Source organism: Condylura cristata, unplaced genomic scaffold (assembly GCF_000260355.1).
Source record: "Condylura cristata isolate star-nosed mole 26May11 unplaced genomic scaffold, ConCri1.0 scaffold00005, whole genome shotgun sequence".
Taxonomy (NCBI): domain Eukaryota; kingdom Metazoa; phylum Chordata; class Mammalia; order Eulipotyphla; family Talpidae; genus Condylura; species Condylura cristata.
In genome coordinates, this window is record NW_004567106.1 from 15,933,266 (window position 1) to 15,957,978 (window position 24,713).

The following is a 24,713-nucleotide window of genomic DNA, read 5'->3' on the forward strand; positions in this document are numbered from 1 at the left end:
GTTGGGGATAGAAAATAATTTTACATGTCACAAAGAATGAAAGGGCTGCAATTTAAACTATGAAACAATGCCTTCTATTAATTCAAATTTTTAATTATATGCTTATTGGAATTGTTTTGTGTGACTTATTACACAGTTAAAAAAAAAAAACAAAACTCTTACATATATTGAAAGGATAAGTATTCCTAAAAGTTCTTTACACCATGTCCAAATCTTTTGAATCAATTCAACTCATATTCATCAAAGGTTATGTTCTTCTACACAATGTCATCTCCTGTGGGATAAAAATTGGTGGTGAAGTAGAATTTCTTAAAAAGAGTGCTTCCTTATTTCTAGGGTTTTCTTCTAGGATAATGGGACCCATCTTTAAATTTTGATGTTACTCTATTTTAATTGTACTTGAAGAAGTCAATGAAAATATTTGAGTTAGAGTTTATTTTCTTCTCAAATGGCCTTTAATTTGTTTGTATTTGACAGAATTACTATGGATTACTGTTACCACCAGAACAACAAAATTTGCATGATAAACTATGATTATGTCACAACTGCTGCTTAGCAACAGAGGTTTTAAAAAGCATCCATTGTAAAATACAATAATTTCAGAAATGATAAAAGCTTAAACAGATACATCTTTTAAACAAAGGCTATGGTCAGGAGTTGTCATTATACAACCACTTTTTTATGTATTATTCCCTCAATAAGGATTTTGCAGGTAGGATCTTATTTTTGTATAACCAACTGCCCTCTGAGTTAAAATTATAAAATAGATGTGCCTGTACAGTTTAAATGTGGCTCTGGTAGCTGCTAGGAATTTATGGAGACCACTGTACAATTTATAATATGAATTATGAAAATAAAATATTGTGAAACACAAAATATCGAAGCAATTTATTACTTGCTTTATTGACAATTTGATCTATTCAAGCTTATGTATTCTCTGCATTTTATCTTAGGAACAGAATAAAACTGGCTGTTAATGTGGAATTTCAATGTTAATATTTGTGATAGTAAATGGGGGAAATGTTGACTATCATAGTAGGGTAGGCTTTAGATCTCATGAAAACAAGTTTCAAAAAGTTAAAATAAAGGAGAAAATTGAGTCAAAGTTAAGAGATCCTAAAATGGAATATGGTCCAAGAAAGAACTGGGTAAATTCTCCCTTGGCTGATCAAGTTCACTTCACTTATAACTAAGAACAATCTCTGTTCAGCAATAAACTGGTAGGCAGTTTTTGTGAGGATTTGACTGCAATGTAGAATCACTTGTGCAGTGATGAATATGGGCTCAACATCAGAATAGCCTGAGTTAAACAGCCTTTCACGCAGGTGGAAACATCTCTGACAGTTCACATCCTACCCTTCATCACACAGCTCGATGACCCTGGCAGCTTCTGAGAAGTATAGTATTTGGCTAGAAACAAATCCAAAAACATATTAATTGGATTGGGGAGAAGTAAATGAGCACTCCCATTGCTCATCCCCTGAGGCTCTAAATTTTTTCCAATTTTATCTCCCAGACAAACATGTTAATTTTAGACAAAACACACACACACACACACATACACACACATAAATTTTATATAACCACTTTACCTATACCTTTATACTTAACAGTAAAATCACTGATATTCTATAAAAAATGTTTTTTCTTATTGCATATTCACTGTGCATACATATGCTGATTAAACTGTGATTTAAAAGCTCTGAATTGTTTTTGACATTGGAATTGACTGGCTGTCTTTGGAAAAACTGCAAAGAAAAAACTTTTACATCAGCATAAAGTGTCAAGGAACTGCAAGATAGCTGATAAGTTTATAGACATAAAGGCTATTTATTTTCTTGTGCCCATCTACATGAAAGCCACATCAGCAGTTTTGGTCTGATGTCAGGATACTTGCATAGATAAACCCCAATGTAGTCTTAATTATAACAGCTATAGGGCAATTTTGAAAGCATGGTTTCAAGTAATCAGTCATTGACAGTCTGGTCATGTTGTTTTGGGAATACTTTTATGACAGAAAAATTTGTAGATGTAACACTGATTTATTTATTATTTATGGGAAGTTATAATTCCAACATCTGAGCATATATTTGTAATACTTGGGAAATTGTAAAATGTGACTCATGACAAATGAGTGCTTAGCATATTTTTTAAAGGAAATCTTTGGACAGAATTTTATATACTTCATACTCACATGCCTATTTAGGATTCATATCATTACCTCAAAAGGGAAGACTTTATTAGACCTTGATGAAATTCTGCTTTATAAACTTCCATGCACATATAAAAACCAACTATGATGTGAAACTTCTTTCTTAGATATGAAAAAAGTAACTTATTCCTTCCTCCAGCCCACAAAAGATTTCTCAGGATACATCTCAACAGTTACAGTGTTTCTGGTTCCAGCACAGAAATCCATACAACTTAAATGGCAGACCAAGAAAGCCATGTTCTAAACATTACTGGACACCTATGTATTGAGTGCATTGTGCAATGTTTATGCCAGATGCTTTGTGGGATACCTAGAGGGTCTGAGAAACAGTTTTTACTACTCTCATGTAATACAACTGAGAAAAGTAATATGGAACATAAAATAAGCATACAAATGAGTATAACTCCAGGTAGAATATAATGCTTACATTAAATGAGATACTTAGTATAACTGGAATTCAAAAACACGCGATTCCATTAATTTGAGAGACAGAAAAATGCCTTACAGTAGGAGAAAGATAGGTGAATTTTGAGGCAGAAGGATTCCCACAGAGTTCTGGGAATGGAGAATTTTATTTATACAGAAAAACAAATTAAATAAAACAAGGCTTGGAGACAGATATGACCTTGGGGATTAGCGATAATAATGCAGTCAATAGGAGTGCAGAGTTCACATGGGGAAGTAACTGGCAACAAAGATAAAGAAGTGGCTGGGATTCATGTTAAGAAGAAGCTAGTAGAGTATTATGAATTGCAGTTTTAAGATGCTCTACAACTTTGGCTGCTACTGCAGCCTAAATCCTTATAATAGCAGACCACTATGGGGTGAATGCACATTGGCTAAGTCATGATTTGGGGGAAGTGAATTAGCTACACCGAGCCTCAGGGATTCTGTGGTAGCACCCCTTCAGACCCTGTTCCCCTCTACTCATTTTTTAACTTACAGATAAGGTGGAAGTTTTCCCACTGTGGAAAATGCTTAAATCCTGTAAAGACAGATTGAAGCACAACTCCTTTTCAAAAGTCAATAGAGGTAGGATAGGGATGTGAAAGTATTTAGTTAGAAGTCAGTGTTGTATATAATATATACATATATGTGTATAGTGTATATATATGTATATATATGTATATACTCATATATGATATATATAATACTTATATATAACATATATATATAACATATATATGTTTTCATATATAACATATATATATATGTTCTCATATAATAGATCTTTATGTTCTTTAAATCCCTCTAGGAAATATAAGTGCCCCTTGGTTCTTAAAAACATAAAATCATGGTCTCTCCCTGGTGACTCAACAGGTTAAAGCACTGCATTATGAAGCTCTCCAAAGGCACTGCAGCATGAGTTCAATCCCCAGCCAGGGAGCTGACCCACATGGCATGGCAGACCTCTCCTGACCCACTCACTGTTCCCCTCAGTAGTGTACTTCATTGATCTGCCTGTTCTGCTCCCAACTCTGTCTCTGGTGAATCCTCTCACCCACCACACCTCTGGCCTATACCCCAGTTCTGTAAGCATAAATAAATAAATCTTTAAAAATAAAATAAAATCATTTAGCTATAAAAATGGAACACGTTAAAATAGCTTTGCCTCAATGTTTTGATGTGTAAAATATAGTTTTTGAAGACTACCAATTCTTTGAGAAAAAATGGCAAAATTATATTTCATTTTGGATCTATTCTCTGTAAGTACAAAGCAGGTATAAAAACATACTAAAATATGGCTAATAAACTTGCAATTTCAGGTCATTTTGAACTTTGCAAAATAAATATCCTTTTAATTCTTGATCTGTAAGGTTACTTATCCACACATTGTAACTACACAATGAGATCTAACGATAGTTGTTATTACACTCAGTGAAAAATATTATGAAAATACTTTTTTTTCTTTCTAAGCCAAATTTATTTAGAATCTATATTCTAGGTTCAAAAATCAGAGTCTACAAATCTAACATTTTAAAGTACTGACAAAATTCAACTTATTGCTATTTATATTAAAATATATCAGATTCATGTAATAAAAACTTGCTTTCTTTTACTATTTCCCTCCATAACTTTAAAGAAACTTTTGGGGCACATCCTACAGTACAAGAGAAAGATTTTTACCTAAGGTATCATGCAATGTTAAAAAGTGAAGTGAATACATTTATTTAACCAGAAACCAAAGTTTAGATGATGAAATGCACATACATGCATGTGTGCACATGTACTTTTAAGTATAAAGAAATACTTTTGTCTAGTATATTTAACTATCTCCTACCATTTGTAATTTGCTTTCCAAATGACAAGTTTCAACAAGGAGCCTTTTTTGACAGTTTTTGTATATTGCTGATATTGCTGGTAATAGGTTACATAAACCTAATCAAGACTGTATGAAACTGTATTAATTTACTACTAAACTCCTTGCTTCTGGACATGCATTTTCAATAGTGTTTCTGTCATGGAGTGTTTTTCCTACATTTATGTCATGGAGTGTTTTTCCTACATTTGCTTCTATGTATTATATGATTGCAGATCTTACATCCAAGTCTTTTGTCCATTTGGAGTTGATTTTTGTGCATGACATGAGATAGCAGTCTCATTCTTTCACAAGTGTAGTCCAATTTTCCAAGCACCACTTGCTGAAGAGATTTTCCCTGTTCCAGTACAGATTCTTTGCTCCTTTGTCATATTCGATCTTTCTTTTAGTAGGAACAAAGAAAAGTCACTACATCTTAACATAGAGGAGAACTTTTATCTACTAAATTTGGGTCACATGGACTCATGGAATAGTCTTTTATCATATATCCATGAATATAGACATAGCTGTAGACACATACACACACAACCACAAGGAGAAGATTAACCTGGGCAAAGACCATAGACTATTAAGTACTCCTCTAATTCTAACCCCCCAGTAGTCTATCCCCCTACCTTACCTGAAGTTAGTTTAAACTCTGAGCCATGAGTATATAATTTGCTTTGACAATGAAATGTTAGTGGAAATGACATAAATCACTCCTGAATGCACCTAGTAGCTGATGCTTTTACACCAGCAAATGGATTCTCCAAAGACCTTCTTTCTCTAGTATGAGTTGTGACGAAGGTTTTTTAAAAAAGGAAAAAAGGAAAGGTGTAATGCTGAAACATCATGGGGGACAGACTTCCTTAGAGTCACCCAACACTGTAGCAAAATTCCCAAGGGGAAAAATAGTTATTCTTATCTGTTACTGAACGTCTAGATGGTCTCTTACTGAAGCACAACTTAGTCTGTTTTTATAATCTTCAGTATACTGTTTAATAATGACATTATGACTGAAATACAGGAATAGGTTGAGGTTTATGTTGTAAATCCAGATAAACAGTTTGCACATGAAATTTTCCTGTATGTTATTTTGCTGCAAATCATATTTCACATCTATATTTACTCAGCATGTAATTTTAATATGCTTTTATTTATATCTTTTACATCACTGAGTATTCCCTGCAAAATTTCCAACACCAATTCACCCGTGAACTTTCACTACAGTCCCTTGTGCTCTTCTCTTCCCTGTTTTTCCTCTCTGTTCCTTGCAGAATTCTCTTATTTATGGTTACCTGCTATTTTTTAAAAAAATATTATTGTTATTATTATAAAAATAAATATTTGATTTATAGAAAATTAAGAATATTTATGAGGCATAAAACACTAATTGTTGGGGGAATAACCAAAAGACCTTTTGTGTGTAGAATTGTAAAGATTTATCTAATTTGGCAGGAAAACATACTTGAAAACTTCCCTGCAATTATCATTCATAAATCATTGGAAAAATAGCTCAGAATTATGAAGTACTCATTTTGCAGCAAATAAAGCATTTCTCAATATCTAGCAAATAGTTATTAGTGTCTGACGATAAATTCATTAATATGTAATATAATTACACTCATTTTTGTAACTGTTATGAACACAGACAAAAAGCAGCAGATTCCCCATCTATAGTTTTTTCTAAAGCTTCCATTTAAAATGCTGTTTTGAAATCATGCCCTTATGATTTACTATATAAATAGCTATAATTTTCTAGTACGGCTTGCTTATGATACAGCTACTTGACTTAATTAAAAATTATTGAAGTCCCACCCTTTAAAACTAACTAGATGATACATATCAAAGAGCAATCATAAATTTCTGCCCTTAAAGCATTTCATGACCTTTCAGTGTGAAGCATCATGTCTATAGAAATAATGATCTGTGAGTTCTGCAAGCAAGGCAAAAATCTCTGCCATGTGACTCACAGGGCACAAAGTCACTCATTATGAGTCAGACAGCAAGTGTCTGTGGAGTATAATGGATTTACAAGAAGCAGGGTGACCACAGATCTAATTTTAATGAAACCCAAGACATAATCTGAGCTGATAGAGTTTGAAGTCTGGATATACTCCATAGAAGGTTAGACTTACTGTTTGATAACAAAGGAAATAAATTTTTCTCCCTTAAAGTTATGTTTTTCTGCTAGTTTCAATAGATATATATTTCTTTTTTTGTAGCAAATAGTTTCATTTATATTAAAGAGATAGGAGAAAAAATTTTTGGATACTATAAAGTTTTTTAAAAATTCCTATCGGTTGACTGAAATTAATTCATTCATGTCTGAAGACCAAGGTTGAGACCTTTTTATGTGTAGTTATTATATACACAGATAGGAAGTTTTTTCCAAATCCAAATCCTACCAGTTTTCTATCATAAAAAATTTTCACAAACAGGATATAAAGAACCAGGCATCCAGAGAACGCCTCCAAACCTGATTGTTTTAGAATGTACTTAAAGAAACATAGGCTTATATCAAATAGAAATATCAATGCTAAATGTGAATGAGAAGTATAATTTAGCTTGATAATATTTAAATAACAGACACTTATATTCTTGAGACAGAACAAGGCTAAATATGCTAGAATGTGCTTTATTTCTATGCTTTCTTTACCACTGTGTTGTTTTCCAAAATGACAAGATTAAGTATGACATTATATCACCCAGCACACAGAGGCCACATTAGCATTTCGATATAAGCATGAGAGACAATTACCAAGAGCCTTGTATTTCTTTACAATAAAGCTTGCACAAGTGAGAGAATATATGACAAAATATCCTTTATTCCCCCAATAAGGTGAAGTGGCTTAGGAACAACATATTTTAAAAGTGAGTACAATCTATGAATGGAAATTCTGCATTTCAGAGTCTGTGTTCAAAAACCTGAAGGATAAAAAATTCCACCCACAGTCATGATGTTTATTAAAAAAAAAAACCTTTATAACCTTTTTAATGTCAGAGCGTGATTTCAAAGGGAAAAACTGACTATAAATATAGAAAAAGAATGAATCCTGACACCTGGAATTTTGGGAGCCATTTTCAGAGCTTTTCACAGGTTAACATTTTGAAGTGGAAAGAATGTGAATCATGTGGAAGGAGTGAAAACAAAGTGATTTCACTTTAAAAGTCTTTCTGCTTGTATTAAAGGTATACTTTCCAGATTACTTTTGTGGAACAGAAGCAAAATGCCCAATGTGTCAACAAATATTAAATCTCTGTGGCTTGCTGGATTTCTGGAGTGGATTTTTGTAAACAAAGACAATGAATGTCAATTTCTGACAGGAACCAAATTCTCTTCTGAAGTTGGTAACCTTACCTTCCTCACCAGGATAGGCCAGAATGGACCGTGCACGAATCTGTTTTCCTTCTGTGGTTTTCCCTGAGCAGGTGTGTGAGCAAGATGACCACGCAGACCACGTGCTAAGGACACAGTCCTTGGGGCAAGGGACATCACAGGCCACAGGGATAGGGAAGATGGCATCTCTGCACAGCTGTCTTTCAACTTCTTCACCTAGGAAAGACATAATCACCAAAGTCTATCATCTTTGAATTAATATAGAATGGATAATTGATCTGCATGCCCAGATGAATTGATTATTTTTCTTTTACTTTTAGTAAAATGAAAACTAAAATAGTGTTGCTTACTATCAACAAATGTTAAAGAACATAGAAAATAGAATCAGGAAAACAGAAAACAATAATTCTGAATGACATAATATAGATGTGTACCTTGGGCATTTAGCATTTAGGGGAGAAAGAGTGGCTCACTGTGCTATTCTTCATTGTTACTAGGCAAACAACTCAAAGTCAATTCTCATTGATGGAAGGTTAAGAGTCCCTTTTTTTTTTTAAATTTATTTATTCATACAGAACTGGGGTACAGGCCAGAGATGTGGAGGGTGAGAGGTTTCACCAGGAACAGAGTGGGGAACAGAACAGGCAGATCGACGAAGTACACTGCTGAGGGCAGCAGCGGGCAGGTCAGGAGAGGTCTGCCACGCCATGTGGACTCCTCCGGGGCAGGAGGGGATCGAACTCATGTGGAAGTGGCTTAAGCTTCTTAGTGTCTTGCTTTAACCCACTGTGCCACCAGGGAGGGCCAAGAGTCTCTTATTTGTATATTTCAAAAATGGAAATGCTCAATGTGTCAATAGCTACTATTTTTAAAAATTTTTTTTTAAAGATTTATTTATTTATGCATATAGAACTGGGGTACAGGCCAGAGGTGCAGGGGCAGTGAGAGGATTCACCAGAGACAGAGTGGGGTGCGTAACAGGCAGATCAACAAAGTACACTGCTGAGGGGAGCAGCAGGCAGGCCAGGAGAGGTCTGCTGCACCATGTGGGTCACCTGCAGGTCAAGGATCAACTCATGCTGAAGCGGCCTTAGCTTTTTAGTTCTGTGCTTTGACCCACTGCACCACCAGGGAGGGCCCAACAGTTACTATTTTTCTGGGCCTTAAATCATGACACAAAATCAGAAGTCAATTGGAATGCATTTACATTATTAATAGTTACTAGTTTGTAAGATTTTAAACTGTTAGACTTGCTAACTATTTGGTAAAACTCACTAAAATGACAATTAAATCATATCATTCATTATTCAGTTGCTTTCAAGTATAGAAACCTGAATAGTAAATATACCCATGTAATTTTCAGTCAAAGAAAATTACCATTCATGGGTGATAGCCATAATGCATTCTTTTCAGATCACACCCATTGAATTACACTTTATAAAGACATTTCCAGGTGATTCATATACTGAAGGAGGAATATGGTATGGAATCTCTTCTTAATTCTTTAAGAACATGGCTTTGGAGTTTTGATTCATATCCCAATACAATATGATAGACTACATTTATACAGGCAAGTAGATAAAATATAAAAATCATTATAATGCAAAGTACTTATTATTTTAAAATTTATATAACAAAGGTTATTTTTCTAACTAGACTTTTTTCCCCTCAGCATAAAGGGATGCTTTAATATGTCCTATTTTCTTGAATGCTAATTTTTGATTGTTCTATTTACAATCAATATTGTTTCTAATATTCTATGGAGAAAAAGCAATTTCTGATTATTAATAATTTCTATTCAAGAAAATGTAATTCATTCTGCAGTAACTGAGAGTTTGCTATTAGGTAAATTTGTATTTTGTGATTTATTTTTGTATGTTGTGGTGCAAATCTCAAGGATGTACAATTTTAACTTTTCTTGCTTTTCCAGTTATTCTCCCTCCTCCTCCCAACTTTGTCTTTTACCTTACTTTAACTATTTTCACTCATCTGGCTCAGTTAGGCACATTCCTTCTAGAATGTAGTTTTCACATTGGCTACAAAATCTAAGATTTCCTTACATTTTAGTTAGTGTATTTAGCTACCTTTTGAGCTGATTTTTGCAGAGACAGCAGAGTATGATACTTGTAAGTGAATCAAATAACCTGAATATGCACAGAATAGACCAACCATATGATGAACTCTAAGCCAGCTGGAGCCAAGAGACTGCCACATGGAAACAAGAAAATGGAAGGGTCTGGAAGGACTATACTCAAAAGTGAAAAGTCTATCAATAACTGTCTAGATTGCATTCAAAGCAAAGGAACAAGGAAGATCCTGTGTCAGGCGACTATTTGACTACAAAAATACAGGTCTAAGTATAATATTTTCCAGACTGTCTTGCATTCAAATGCTCTAGTACTTTGTTAAATACTTTTTTCCAGTGGAAAGACAGTGTACACAACACCTGGAATTTGATAGAAATACATTCTTTTTTAGATCATAACTATTAAATCATGCGTTAGAAAAAGATTCCCAGGTGATTCATATGCTTATAAATTTGAGAATAAGTGCTCTCGGATGTTTCTGCCTTTGTTTTCTTTACTTTTATTAGAACCAGACTACCTCCTCTTAAAAGGCCAACTTCCAAAATGAATTCATCTGAATTTCATACCTACCAATACTTGGTGCTCTATGGGACTTCTTTCTAGATAGAATATATGTAGCAGGGCCCTCCCTGGTGGCGCAGCAGGTTAAAACACAGCACTAAGAAGCTAAAACCACTTCAGTATGTGTTCAATCCCCGCCCAGGAGGTGATCCATATGGCGCGGCAGACCTCTCCTGACCGACCCAATGTTCCTCTCAGCCATGAACTTCATCAATTGGCCTGTTCTGCTCCCCGTTCTGTCTCTGGTGAGCCCTCTCATTGCCCCAGCACCTGTGGCCTATACCCCAGTTCTGTATGCATAAATAATTTTTTAAAAAGAATATGTGTAGATGAGGTATTAGTCTGTATTTTTTATTTTAATGGAAATTAAACCAGACAAAATTTAACTGTCAAATAGTAGATGTTTTACTAAAGAAAAGACCGAATTGATTTCTAACCAATTCTCTAGCCTAATTTTTTTACTGGTATGATGATAGGAAGAATTTGTGATACTGAGGAGTTTACAGATGAAAGTTTGTTTACAAAATCAAGAAACAGCACTTGGGTTGGTATAGAAGGCTATGTGTAATTACACTTTATAAAGTCCACACCAAACAAAATCACCTAATGACACATTTTTCAGAACATGACTATGTTGTTGAAATGTTCTGGGTTATACATTTTGTTTTAGAGACACTGAATAAGCATGAAGGGATCAGTGAGAAGATGGAATCTTTCAAATCTTTGACTTTGTAATTGATACTTCTGTAACTCAGTTAATTGACTGCTAAGTGTAGTCAATTATAGTCTTTTTAAGGTAAATCTTCAACATTCTTGACTTAAGTTATATGGAAAACATGGGCAATACCCTTCCCCCCAAAACCCTCAGTACTTTGGTCTATGGATAGCCTAAGCAGCTCCATAATTTGTCATCATCAGCCACTTTCTAAGACTGTTACTTCTCTCTCTCTCTTTTATAAAGATTTATTTATTTATGCATACAGAACTGGGGTACAGGCCAGAAATGCAGGGGTGGTAAGAGGATTCACTTGAGACAGAGTGTGGAGCAGAACAGGATGATCAAGGGAGTACACTGCTGACAGGAGCAGTGAGTGGGTCAGGAGAGGTCTGTTGTGCCATGTGGATCACCTTGGGGCTGGGGATAGAACTCCACAATGAAGTGGCTTGCAGTACAGCACTTTAACCCCTTGCGCCACCAGGGAGGGCCTCTTTTACTAATATGACCATGGAAATAAAGTATTTATTTGGAAGAACTGACAGAATATTTTTTATCCCTTTTCCTTACATTAAAGCCTGTTTTTGCTTACAAAAATCAATTAGGTGAGAATCATTTGGCATTATAGTTCATAGGATATATTGCAATAAACATGTATATATCCAAATATCTTCCCACACAGAGAAACAGAAACCTTGCTACTTAGCACTTTGGAAATTCCATTATTTTCATATAGCTGCCCTACTGCTAGGGCATTTCAAACTCCATATGTCCCCATTATAGAACCATTTGAGACACTGATTATCTGCATGCACATTCCAATAAATCTGGCAGACATTACCCATTATCATTACAGTGAATGATGTAGTTCTACAACTCATATAGGCACAGACTAATGCAACATGTTTTTCTTTCTGCATTATAAGAATTAACTCCTTTGCTAGATTATGAATGTATTGTCAGAAAAATAGAGAATCTTTCATACGTTCCAATTTGTATTAATCATACTATGTATTTTGGCACACATTACTAACATAAAGTGCTTCAAAGTATTGCTTTATATTTATATAAATGTATTTTTTTTTCTTTCAATGAAGCTCTAGGCTTTTAAACCAAACCTGGAAAAAAGGTATGATTTACATGAAATATTTAGCACAGAACCAAATGAATAAACTATTGTTTACATGGCATAACTTACACATAACTTGAAGTGTTAACTGAAGCTTAGCTGGTTCAGACTTGTGATACAAATTATTTGGAAATAAAATGTGACTATTGGTTTATTTATTTTTATGAATTCAAAGCCATATTTAAATATTTAAGTTTGGATCCCCTAGTTTAAGTTCACAAAATAAAGTTTCAGAATGTTTTTAATAATTCATAATTTCCAACAATTTTAACATGTATTTCAACATCTTCAAGTAATCGTCAATTTTCCCTTTCCTTAGTTTATTTTCATGAATAGCACCGAGCTCTTTTATGAACTTCTCCAAAATAACTCCATTCATTCTACTGTGTTTCCTATTATCAGGGTAAGAGAATAGAACATCTGCTTGAAACAATTACACTAAAAAATCATGAAGATTTCCACAGAAATAAAACAAAATGAGAGTTGAAATCAGAAGATAGAGATGTTTTTCTGGTAAACTGCATGCAAGCTTACAGCATTCACTGTGCTGGGGCTTAAATGTAATATAAATGATAAACCTTGGTTTATTAAGGTTTTTATAGTTTCATTTTTTTTTTATAATTTAGGAACTGAGCCTAGGACACAATACATTAAAACATAATGGTTATAAATAATAACATAATTGTATTTTAACATAAGGCACATACATGTTTAGCACTACTTGCTAGATGCTTGCATTATTCTGACTTCTTTATCATCACAGAAATGCACAGGTTGCAACGGTTGGTTTTCATAGTCATAGTAGACTATGTGCAATAGACCTCAGAAGGCACTGCAAAACCAAAACTCATCAGCATAAAGAAACTGAGAGTAGCTGACAGAAAGGAGAAAGAAAGGGGCAAAGTCATAAACAGAAATTTTCTACATTTTAGTTAGAAAATGTTCAGTATTATAATTTGGGTTCTGATTTCTCTTATCAGACCTATACAGATCCTATGGTAACACCGAAAATTATTACAATTGTTGATACATTTTCTATAATTCAGAAATTTTTATTATCTTCAAAATTCATATTGACTTTTGATAGTAAAAGTCATTATGTGCTTATTACTGGTGACAAAAATTCCAGGAAGAATTGACATAGTCATCTTTCCCTGCGCCTTTCCAGAAAGGATTTTCATACAACCATCTTTACTTTACAACAAATATAAGACTTACAGCCCAGCAACACTTTCATCTTACTGAATCATCTGACTGTTCCTTCCTTGCTTAGCCTTCTTATAGAAAAGCTACATGTCTCTTAATCTAAATGGGAAGTTTCCAAATAAAGTTCAATCCTTGCACTGTTTTTGTTTACATTCAGATAGTAAGTCTGTTTCAATAAGTATCTCCTGATTTTCTTTTGAGCTATTTCATCCTTTCTCTGGCCTATTGCTATATCCCATTTCCCTGAAGTCTATTTTCCACTTTGGTCCCAAAGATTTATTTCTAATTTGCAAATATCAAATTCCCAATACTATTAGCTAAAGTCTTTATTTACTTACTATGGCATAGAAATCCTTTTACCAACTCTTATTGCTTCCTATTTTCATTACATTTTAATTGAAGGAAACTACTTGTTTTCCAAGCAGAACTGGTATGCTGCCATTTGGCATACTATTTACCAAGTCTACACCTTCTTGCTAAGTCATCTTTTGGACTGGGTTTTCTTCCTGAAAGAACATGTTCTTAAATTCACAAGATAGGCTATATGCTAGCTTCTCTGCTGCTGCTGCACTGCAGAACTATTAATTTGAACACTTTTCATAATTGTCTTTTTACTCACCTTTCTCTCTATTCACCTATGAGCACCTCCTGGCCAGATATTTTATCTTATTCAGTATCTTTATGCCTGAAGTTCCTAGGCTCCTAACTTTTTTTTTTCTCCTAATTTTTAATATTACTTAAAAGTTTTGCAGTAAATGCTTGATGAGGGAAAATTTTGTCTGGATTTCCAAGACATGTTGCTTTTATGAAAATATTTCCAATTGTCAGTTTAACAGAATCTCATAAGAATGTTAAAACCTCAACATGACACCACTAGCTGCCCACCCAGACCAATGAGGCCCTTGAGCATTGAGTAACACTGAACATTGAGCAGATGCCCCACCTATGGTGGGTGGGCACCAAAGCAAATAATAGGGAGAAGGAAAACTCCAAAAAATGATCACATGAGTCCTCAGGGAAACAACACAACAGAAAGGGAGAATAATTTTCCAGAACCCAACTTTAAAGACATGGAGGATATGGAGGATATGTTCTTCCTAGTAGGTACAAAATTTTAAATTGTCATAATAAAGAAATTCAAAGAAATGGAAGAATGTCCCCTTCCCCACCCCCCAAAAAAACTGTAAAAAGGTACACATTAATGTCCTTAGCTATAAAATCAATAAACAGCAAATAGAAAATGATGCTCTCAATTAGAGAACAAGAAGGTCTGGGGTATTAAGAAAAAACACAGGGGGTGAAAAATTGTTATGAAGTCAAATAGATTAAATGCATAAATGAGTTGGTGTACTTTTTGATGCAAGTGATCCAAGAATACAGATAGAAAGGGAAAGAGAGCAATGAAGTGAAAATTTTTTTTGAGAATAATCTAACTCTGAGGAAACACAACTTATGAATAATAGGAATACTAAAGAAGGAAGAGAAAGAAGGAAAGAACAGAAAAAGTATTAGAGAAATAATGGAGGGAAATTTCCTGAATCTAGAGAAGGGAATAAATGTACAAGTACAGGAAGCTAGGAGAACTCCAGGGCACCTAAACAAAATGAGCTCTATACCAAGATATATAGTAACAAAACTCCCAAGAATTCAAAACAAAAACAATTTTCATATTGGTAAAGTGAAAAAGCAGATAACCAAATCAGGCCAACATTGGATTTCTATGAAGAAACAGACAGGTAAGGAGAGACTGACATGACATGCTCCAAATAATTAAACATAAAACTGCCAGCCAAGACTACTTTATACTGCAAGGCTCTCTTTCACATATGGGGAGAAATAAAGGCCTTTCAGACATAGAGAAACACAAAGGAGTTTGCAAACACTACATGATCTTACCAAGAAATTGAAAGTAACTCATACATTTCAAACCAAAGAAAGGAATATACATTAAAAAAAGTACATTGAACCATAAAAATTAAGAATAAATTGGTAGCAACAGATTTTCATATATTAATAAATCACTCTAAATGTAATGATGGAACTCATCAATTAAAAGACACAATATCTAGTTTGATTGGTAACCAAAATCCAACTTTCTGTTCTGTTTAGGAGATATACCCAAACTCCAAAGATAAACACAGGCTATAGTAAAGGACAGGGAAATAATCCTACAAGTGAATGGATCCAAAGGAAGGCAGAAACAGCTATACTTATATCACACTGGCAATCTTGCCAGTAAAAAATAGGTAACAAGAGACAGGGAAGGACAATACATAATGATAAAGGGAACAATGCAACAGGAAGACATAACAACTCATCAACATATACTTACCAAATGAAATAGTACCAAAATACATTAAAGAATTTAATGAACCTGAAAATAGACATTACAAATAAACACATTTGTGGTAGGAGAGTTCAACACTCCATTTTAAACAATGGATAGATTAACTTAGCAGAAAATAAACAGTGAGAAAATAGCTTTAAACAAAGAATTAGACTGCATAGACTTAATAGATATTTATAGGGTACAGCTCATCAAGAAAGTAGAATGTATATTTTTTTCAAGTGCTTATGGGACATTCTCTATATTAGACCATATTCTGGGTCACAAAACATTTATTAACAAATTTACAAAGACTACAATCAAATTTAGCATCTTCTCGAATGATTTCAATTTAGAAATCAACTGTCAAAAGATGGTAGGGAAATCCTTTAATATGTGGGACTGAATAACACACTACTGAAAGACTAATGGGTTAAGGAAGAAATTAGAAAACCACCTTGAGGCCAATAAGAACGAATCTTTCCAAAGTTGTATTATGGGATACAACAAAAATTTTTAAGAGGGATATATATGTAGCAATATAGGCCTACCTCAAGAAATAAGAGCACAAATAACTTCTGTCATCTTGAAGAATCAGAAAAAGAACAAAGGCAAAAATCAGTAAAATAGAAACTATAAAAACCAAAGCAGACATGAATGAAATAGAAGTTAAAAAGACAGTCCAAAAGACCAAGGAAACTGAAAATTAGTTCTTTAAAAAAAAACAGATAGGCCCTCCCTGGTGGCGCAGCGGGTTAAAGCACAGCACTGAGAATCTGAAGCCACTTCCGTATGAGTTCGATTCCCGCCTGCCGCCTGCCCCGGAGGAGACCACATGGCGAGCCAGACCTCTCCTGGCCCGCCTGCTGCTCCCCTCAGCAGTGTACTTCGTCGATCTGCCTGTTCTGCTCCCCACTCTGTCTCTGGTGAAGCCTCTCACCGCCCCTGAGCCTCTGGCCTGTACCCCAGTTCTGTATGAATAAATAAATCTTTAAAAAAAAAAAAAAAAAAAAGATAAACCTCTAGTAAGGCTCACTAAGAAAATAAAGGACAAATTGTAAGTAAATATCAAAAATGAAAGAGGAGAAATTAGGACAGAAACTGTAGAAATTCAGAGTAAAATTAGAGACTACTATGAATGTATGCCAACAAATTCAGTAACATAGAAGATATGGAAAAACTCTCAAAACTATACATCATCTGAGACTGTATAGGGAAGAAAGAAATCCTAACCCAATCAATCACAAACAAGAACATTGAAAGGGTAATCAAAGCTCTCCAAGCAACCAAAGTCAAGTACTACATGGCTTCACAATTAAACTATACCAAACCTTCAAAGATGAAACAACACATATCCTGCTAAATTTCTTGCAAAAAATTAGAAAATAATTCTAAACAACTTTTATAAGATCCAGATTAATACCAAACCAAAGACAACACACAAAAAGAAAACTACAGATCAATTTTCCTAATGAATTTAGATGCAATATTCTCAATAAAATTTTTGGTAAACTGAATCCAACAGTACATTAAAAATATCATACACAAGGGCCTCCCTGGTGGTGCAAGGGGCTAAGACACAGCACTGTGAAGCAATCAGCAGTCACTGTGGTATAAGTTCAATCACTGGCCAGGAAAGTGACCCACATGGCACAGCAGACCTTTCCTGCCTTATCTGCTGCTCCCCTCAGCAGCATATTTCAGTAAATCTGCTTGTTCGGCTCCCCACTCTGTCCCTGGTGAATCTTTTCACCCCTCACATTTCTGGCCTGCACCCCAGTTCTTGTATGCATAAATAAATTTTAAAATATATAATATACCATGACCAAGTGGGATTCATATCAGGGGCACAAAGGTGTAGTAATTCATCACATCAACAAACAGAAAGCTAAAACCCATACAGTTCTATCAATAAATATCAAGAAAATAACAACTAACATCCATCTATGAAGAAAACTCTTGAAAAAATGGGATAAATGGAACATAATTAAACATAATAAAAGTCATTTACAACAAATTTATATCTATTATCATTATCAATGGTGAAAAACTGAAGGTTTTTCCATTATGGTCTGGTATAGGATAGGATTTCCATAAATTTACAGTGAAAACTGTAAGAGTTTGTTAATAAAAGTAGAAGACGTAAGAAAAGGGGAAAGATATTCCAGATATCCTGGATTATAAAAATGAACATTTTTAAAATGGCCACTTTAGCCAAAACAATATAAAGATTCAATATAATCCCTATCAAAGTTCTGATGACATACTTCAAAGGTATTGAAATTCTTATGGAATCACAAAAGATGCTGGTTAGGTAATGCAGTTCTAATGGGAACAAAAAGAGGAAAAATATAGAGTTTTCACACCCAGACTTTAAAGTTTTTTCAACAAATATTTCTGGGAAAGCTGGACAGACACAAGTAATAGAAGGAAACTAGACCACTATCGTGTGGCATATACAAAAAATTAATTCAAAATGGATTAAAGACTTGGATGTTAAAACCTGAAACCATAAAATACATGGAAGAAACACAAACACTGTGATACTGGCTTTGGGGACATGACTATAATAGCAAGGGGGAAAAAAAAACAAAAATAAACAACTGGTTCTATATCAAATGAAAAAAACAAAAAAAACCAACAACTTCCACACACAGAAATGCATTATCACTAAAATGAAAAGACATGCTACTAAAGGGGAGAATATTTACACATCATAATCTGACAAGAGGCTTGTATCCAGAGTCTACAAAGACTTCATATAGCTCAACAATATCAAAAACTATAATCCCAATCAGGTAGAAGATAAATCACTTTTCCAAGATGGCCAATAGACATGTGAAAACATTTTCTTCAGCACTTATCATCAAAACCCCAATGAGATACCATCTCATAGCCAGGAAGATAGTCTGCATCAAAAAGACCAGAAACAACAAACTGTTGGTAAGGGAGAAAATGGAATCCCGTTCCAACCTAAACATCACTATATTTCACTCAGCATGTATTAATGTGCTTAGCCATCTTTTCCCTATTCTGCTTAAGAAAATGTATTTGCAAAAAAGTAATGCTAAGTACCACTGTACTAGCCTCATTGCATAAATTGATCATTCAGTAATTTTGAACATTTTCTTTTTTGTTAAAGTGTTCGTTTTGTGAGGAAATACAGAACTACAGCTATACTACAGAATATTAACATACTAAACATATCAAACATAAGTGCCCAAACATGTGGCATTCTATATTTATTTCCCTTCTTCCTCATGGACAGAATTATTTGACTTTAAAAAGCTCCAAATTAAGTGGCATACAAGTACTTTTAGGCATCACAGATTCTCAGGCATCTTCTACACAAGAATAAACAAAACTTCTAGAAGTGCTATGATACAGTTACAGTGAGCTACATTACATTACCAAATGAGAGAAATTATGATACTAAATGAAAGAAACTACATAATCAGGATTATTTTAATGAGTCATCAATACCATCAATAAAGTAGTCACATTTATTATAATCTATTGGTTAAGTTAATTTAATGTTAAAAGCTCATATAAATAGATGGTTCCACATAAAGGTTTTATTAGAATTTCATGTTACCCTATGATGAAATATAACTCCTGTGCTGATCTAACTTTGCCCTTGATCACATTAAGTCATCTTCAGGACTATCCCAGACAGTCTCACATGGAACCTTTAGGGCTCGTTGTGGATAAGGGTGCACAGAGTGGCTTTTCATTTTGCCTTGTTTGCTTCTCCCACTCTTCCAGGTTTTGGTTACCTTACATCAATTCTTTCTCTGAGGGAGTAGCACATTTCCAATCTGTCTGTAAATAGTCAACAAAGTAGTCTGCTGATCACACTGCTATGACTACATTATATCTCCTAATGTCTCCCTATCATGCATTCATATCTGTTGTATTCTAAGACATTCGAACATCTGCCCCTACTTGCCCTACCTGTCTAGCAAGTTCTTTTTCCATGTTCTAGATATAGTTTCAAAAAACCAGTTTCAGGGGACCCCACTACCTCGAAACAAATGACTTTAAGCCTTTAGTGATCCTTTAGAACTATGTTAAAAACCCATTTTAATTTGTAAATGTACTTGTTGAAAACAACTTTTGCCACCCCTTTGTCTCCACATCTATAACCTGGAATCTCTTTCATAGTCACAAATATGAAATAATAGTTATTCTAAGGTAGTTATTAGAAGATCACAAGGTGCAAACAAGTCAATAGAGTAATGAGAAAATTACCAAAAATATTAAATAGATCTATATTTGACTTTGGGATCTTGCAGGATTAAGATCCTGAGTAGAGATTGCTAGTTTATAAGAAGAGACATTTTGAATGTAATGATTTTTGAATGGTTTTGAGGGAATGAAGTCAAAGTAGAAATGAGAAAAAGAGCAGTAAAATACAGAAGACTGGTCTACATAGGAGCACTCTGAGGCAGAAATGAATTCAAATAATTAATCATCACTATTAACATTTTCCAGAGATCACACTCTGTCCTTTTATGACACACATGTAGAAACACTAAAAATTGGAACCGTAAAGATTAGGTTGGGAGCTACAGCTGAGTAAATCACAGGCTGCCCCTTCAATATTTATAGGTGTGGTGGAATAAATGTCTGCTAGCAAATCATAGGAAAAGAATCCTTGGGCAAATGAAGTCTTGGTAATGGGGAACAGTTATCCTTTTAATTAGTTGGATAGCTTTTCACTTTCATATTAAAAACCACAAAAGTGTTAGGAACTTACATTCCATTTCATCAATGGTTAACACTTATAAAAAGTTGCTCAGGGCCATCTGAGAGTTAATAACAGTCATAAGAGTTAGTAATAAAAATATATGTAGCTGATAAAGGGCATCATCATCTTAGCAGCTGAAATAGAGTCTATAAAAATCAACAAAATCAAACCTTGAATTATGAACATTTGCGGAAAATGAGGGTTCAATAAGACATTCATATATGTACCAACTGATAAAGGAATAGGTAAATGTAAGACAGGTTAATATGAAATCTAGAAACCAGTCAACATACCTCAAAAATAAAGGAAAATGTAGATGTACCTGTGCCTGATCAAAAATTACTCTGGCTCACAGACTTCTGAACCTAGTGGAGGAGGAGTCTTCTAAATAGCCTATCATCATATTCTATCAGAGAATCACTCAGTTGGACCCACAAAGGAAATTCTTAAAAATATTTATTTGAAAAAGATCCCTCATGTCTCCATTATATCACATAATCACCATTTAACATTGACTCTCAGCATTTTCACATTATAATATCATAATTATAATCACAATGCTATAAGTGCATTATAGCCTATCTTACTTATCTTCTAATTGGAATATTTTACATTTTATTTTTGGACATCTCTTAATCCCCCGTGTCCTATGAGACTTCGGTAACCACTATTTTACTCTTTGTTTGGATTTTTTTATATTCTACATATAAGTGAGCTCATAATTTGTCTCTTTCTGACATTAATTCAACTTAGCATTATGCTGTCACTATAGTGGTAATCATATTGCAATATGTAAGTGTATCAAATAAACACGTTGGGCATCTTAGTTATATATTAATTATATCTCAGCAAAATTAGAAAAAAAATATCTGAAATGATTTCAACATATCAGTGTGAGCTATCCCACGTACTCATTTCTGATGAAATGCCAATATGTAGGAAAGAAGGGTTAATAGTTCACAGGAAACTTCCATAGAATTTCTATATACTCTTTAAATTAAGTAAATGTTAGATTACTGTATTTATTTACCTTAATTTATCTCAAATAATTTTTTGTTGTTGTTGATCTCAAGCCCTGAGTTGAAGCAAATGTTGGTTATTTTTAAAGATTTAAGAAAACAGGAGTAGGCTGTTTTGACTTCTCAGTCTTCTATGAACATGCAGTGAAGTTTTATAGCAGGAATTTCCTTATAGGGACATTTGGGGGCAATATGATACAGTTTATAAGGCATTTTGATGAGTGTTAGGAGGAATATTTAATAATGAATCAATAAAATACAGCTGTTATTCTGAAAGAAAACACACATATAGTTTATATGAATAGACATATAATGTAATTTTCCTCAAAGTCTAAAAGCAAGTACAGATATGTGGTACTGGGGCATTTTCCTCTTAAAGATAAGAGTAATTTTTTTTTTAAATAGAAAAGTACCTAGTTTTCACAAAATATCTTATGCCATTTTCTCATGTAAATATTATGCTTATAATTCAGTTAGTATATGGTGGTATACAGACGAAGGCATACTGATTATTACTGATGACTGGTTAAGGCAACTATTCAGTGAACATTTTGTTAAATATTGTGAAAAAATCCTTAGATGAAATAAAAAATTTATTTATAAGTCCTATTTTCTTAATTTCCCATTTCAAAATTACAATTTCAAAAAGGAACTGTAAAAAAATGGGAAAAGCTGTGAACCTGTCTTAAGCTTCTTTCCAATTGAATTCTATTTAATGACTGAAATTCAAAATAAGATGACCTACCATCTTTCTTTCATTTTTTTCCCTTTAAAAACTTATGATTGTTTGAGAATGATACTTACTTTGTGCCAAGCAGTCATTGTGATAATTTAAGTGGCACATATTTTTAAAATAACATTTATCAACATTTGAAATAGAGAATCCCTTTATTTTCCTTGCCACATAGTATCCGCTACTTAGTAGTAGAGGGAGGATTTCAAACCATGAGCCTGGAATCCAAAGTTCAGAGTTTTATGTCTAAATAATTTTCAACACAAAATTTAGTAGACACTTGATGAAAACTAGTAAATCATTAGCCATAGATTTCACCTAAATCTTTTGTACTAGCGCATTTGCCAAAATAGGCCTTCCTTTTCAGAGCATGACCTACACTCACAAAATATCAATTCTGATGAACATATTATATGGAAATCATTAATAGTGTAATTCGGGGAAATGGAATCCTGGTACAGACAAAAATTTTCATAAATGGTTGTTTAATTTCTTTGGTGGTTTATTCTTCTATGCAGTATAATTGTTTCTGACATTTCAGTAATGCTTTTATGAGCAACTTGACCTTTGATGCATTTCTTTTTACAAGCTTGTAGCTTGATAAATTGCCAGAAACAGTACATTCAAGGAAGGAATTTAAAAAACAGAACAAAACAACCAAAAATAACTTTTACTTACAAACTAAAACTTACTTGCATAAAATTTATCTGACTTATGATTTCACATTTTTGCTCTATTTTTAATACCCTTGCACTATCCATTGTTTACATAATACTTTCATAATCTGTGGTTTAGAAAAATACACAGTAACTAGTAAGTAAGGCGTAGGTACTAATTGATCCTAGCTACTTATAAGCGTAAAACTTAAAAATAAAAACTGAATAAGAAAATAAAGGAAAAAAATTTACATAATACGCTGTTTTGCTAAACCATGGTAACAATCACTTGTGAACTATGAGCATTTTAACACCTACTTCTATAGTATTAATAGTTGATAAACAGTATAATGAAATCCATATAAGATCAATTTGAATACTTTCTAATGTGAAACTATATCTTCTAGCATGGGAGGCCAAAGTAATGCTGTCTAAGAGCTATTAAAAAAAATCAAAACCATGACTGAATTAGAGAAACCTTAAACAGTGTTTGGCTTACGTGTTATCTAAAAGATGGAACAGAGTCTGTCTATTTGATCAAACAAGGAGAGAAGAGACATGCAGAACAAGTTTCACAGGTAATGTGTTAAAAGATATTTGAAGTCTTTACCCTCAGGGTAGGGATAATAAGCTACTGTATTTGGGTTTGGATGGACTTACAAAGCCAGGAGGGAAAAGAAATGAGATGAAATATCCAAAACAGAAATTATAAAGGATTTGAGCAGCTAAGGTTTGCAGACAAGTTAAGTTGTTCAGAAGTCAATGCAAAGACTAATAACAGAGACCTGAACAGGAGAATCTTGTCATAATTTTAATAAGACCATAAATTTTCAAGTGATAAATTCTACAAAGAATCAGAAATAGAAAGAAATGAACACCAAGCTCTTGATTCTCAGACTAAAGGACATGAACATTAAATCACAAACTGGAATAATTGCTGACATTTAATAAGCACTGGCATGTGCTAGGCCCTCAGCATTTATATAGGATTTTGTTTAACGTACGTGATTTTCAAATAATCTGTGGGGTAAACATGACTATTGTACCCACATTCTAGAGAATTAAACTAAGGCACGGGAGTTGACTAAAATGCCTAAGGTAACACTTACTAGTGAGAATAAATTGATTGACTTACCTACCCTTTCTTGTGATTCTCCAAGAGAACAGTGTTGTATGCATACAATCAGAGAAGTGTCCACAGAACAGATGTGGGAGAAATCTACTTAGGAGACTAAGCCAAGGAAAAGACAAGATTTACCCAAAGTCACACAAGTTAACCAGAGGTAATTTTTCTAGCATTGTTTCACTGTACTGAGCAGGGGTTTAGGAATGTAACATTTGTTAACTTTAAATATTTTCAACTATATGAGGCAATTATAGAGATTTTATTATAGATTTGTGATCTATCACCTGTTGCACCAGGTAAATACACATGGATTATACTTCTAAGAGCCATATTTCTGCACTAAATATGTAACACTTATACTAATATTGAGAAACAGTATATATTACCATATTTTTATAAGTAAAGAAATCCTGCAGATCAAGCCTAAAAGCAGCAAATCTCACCCATATATGTGTGGGGTTAAAAAACATAATGGGGGCCCTCCCTGGTGGCGCAGCGGGTTAAAGCACAGCACTGAGAATCTAAGGCCGCTTCCACATGAGTTCGATTCCCGC

At 33.8% G+C, this 24,713-nt stretch overlaps 1 protein-coding gene across 2 annotated transcripts in view; it reads right to left on the reverse strand.

Moving 5' to 3' along the window:
- THSD7A (thrombospondin, type I, domain containing 7A) overlaps positions 1-24,713 on the reverse strand; it is a 382,662-nt gene that overhangs the window by 79,091 nt on the left and 278,858 nt on the right. For both annotated transcript variants that reach the window (XM_012720969.1, XM_012720970.1), the window contains exon 7: positions 7,873-8,067. In XM_012720969.1, coding sequence (XP_012576423.1) covers positions 7,873-8,067 — 195 coding nt within the window. The remainder of the gene's footprint in view (positions 1-7,872; positions 8,068-24,713) is intronic.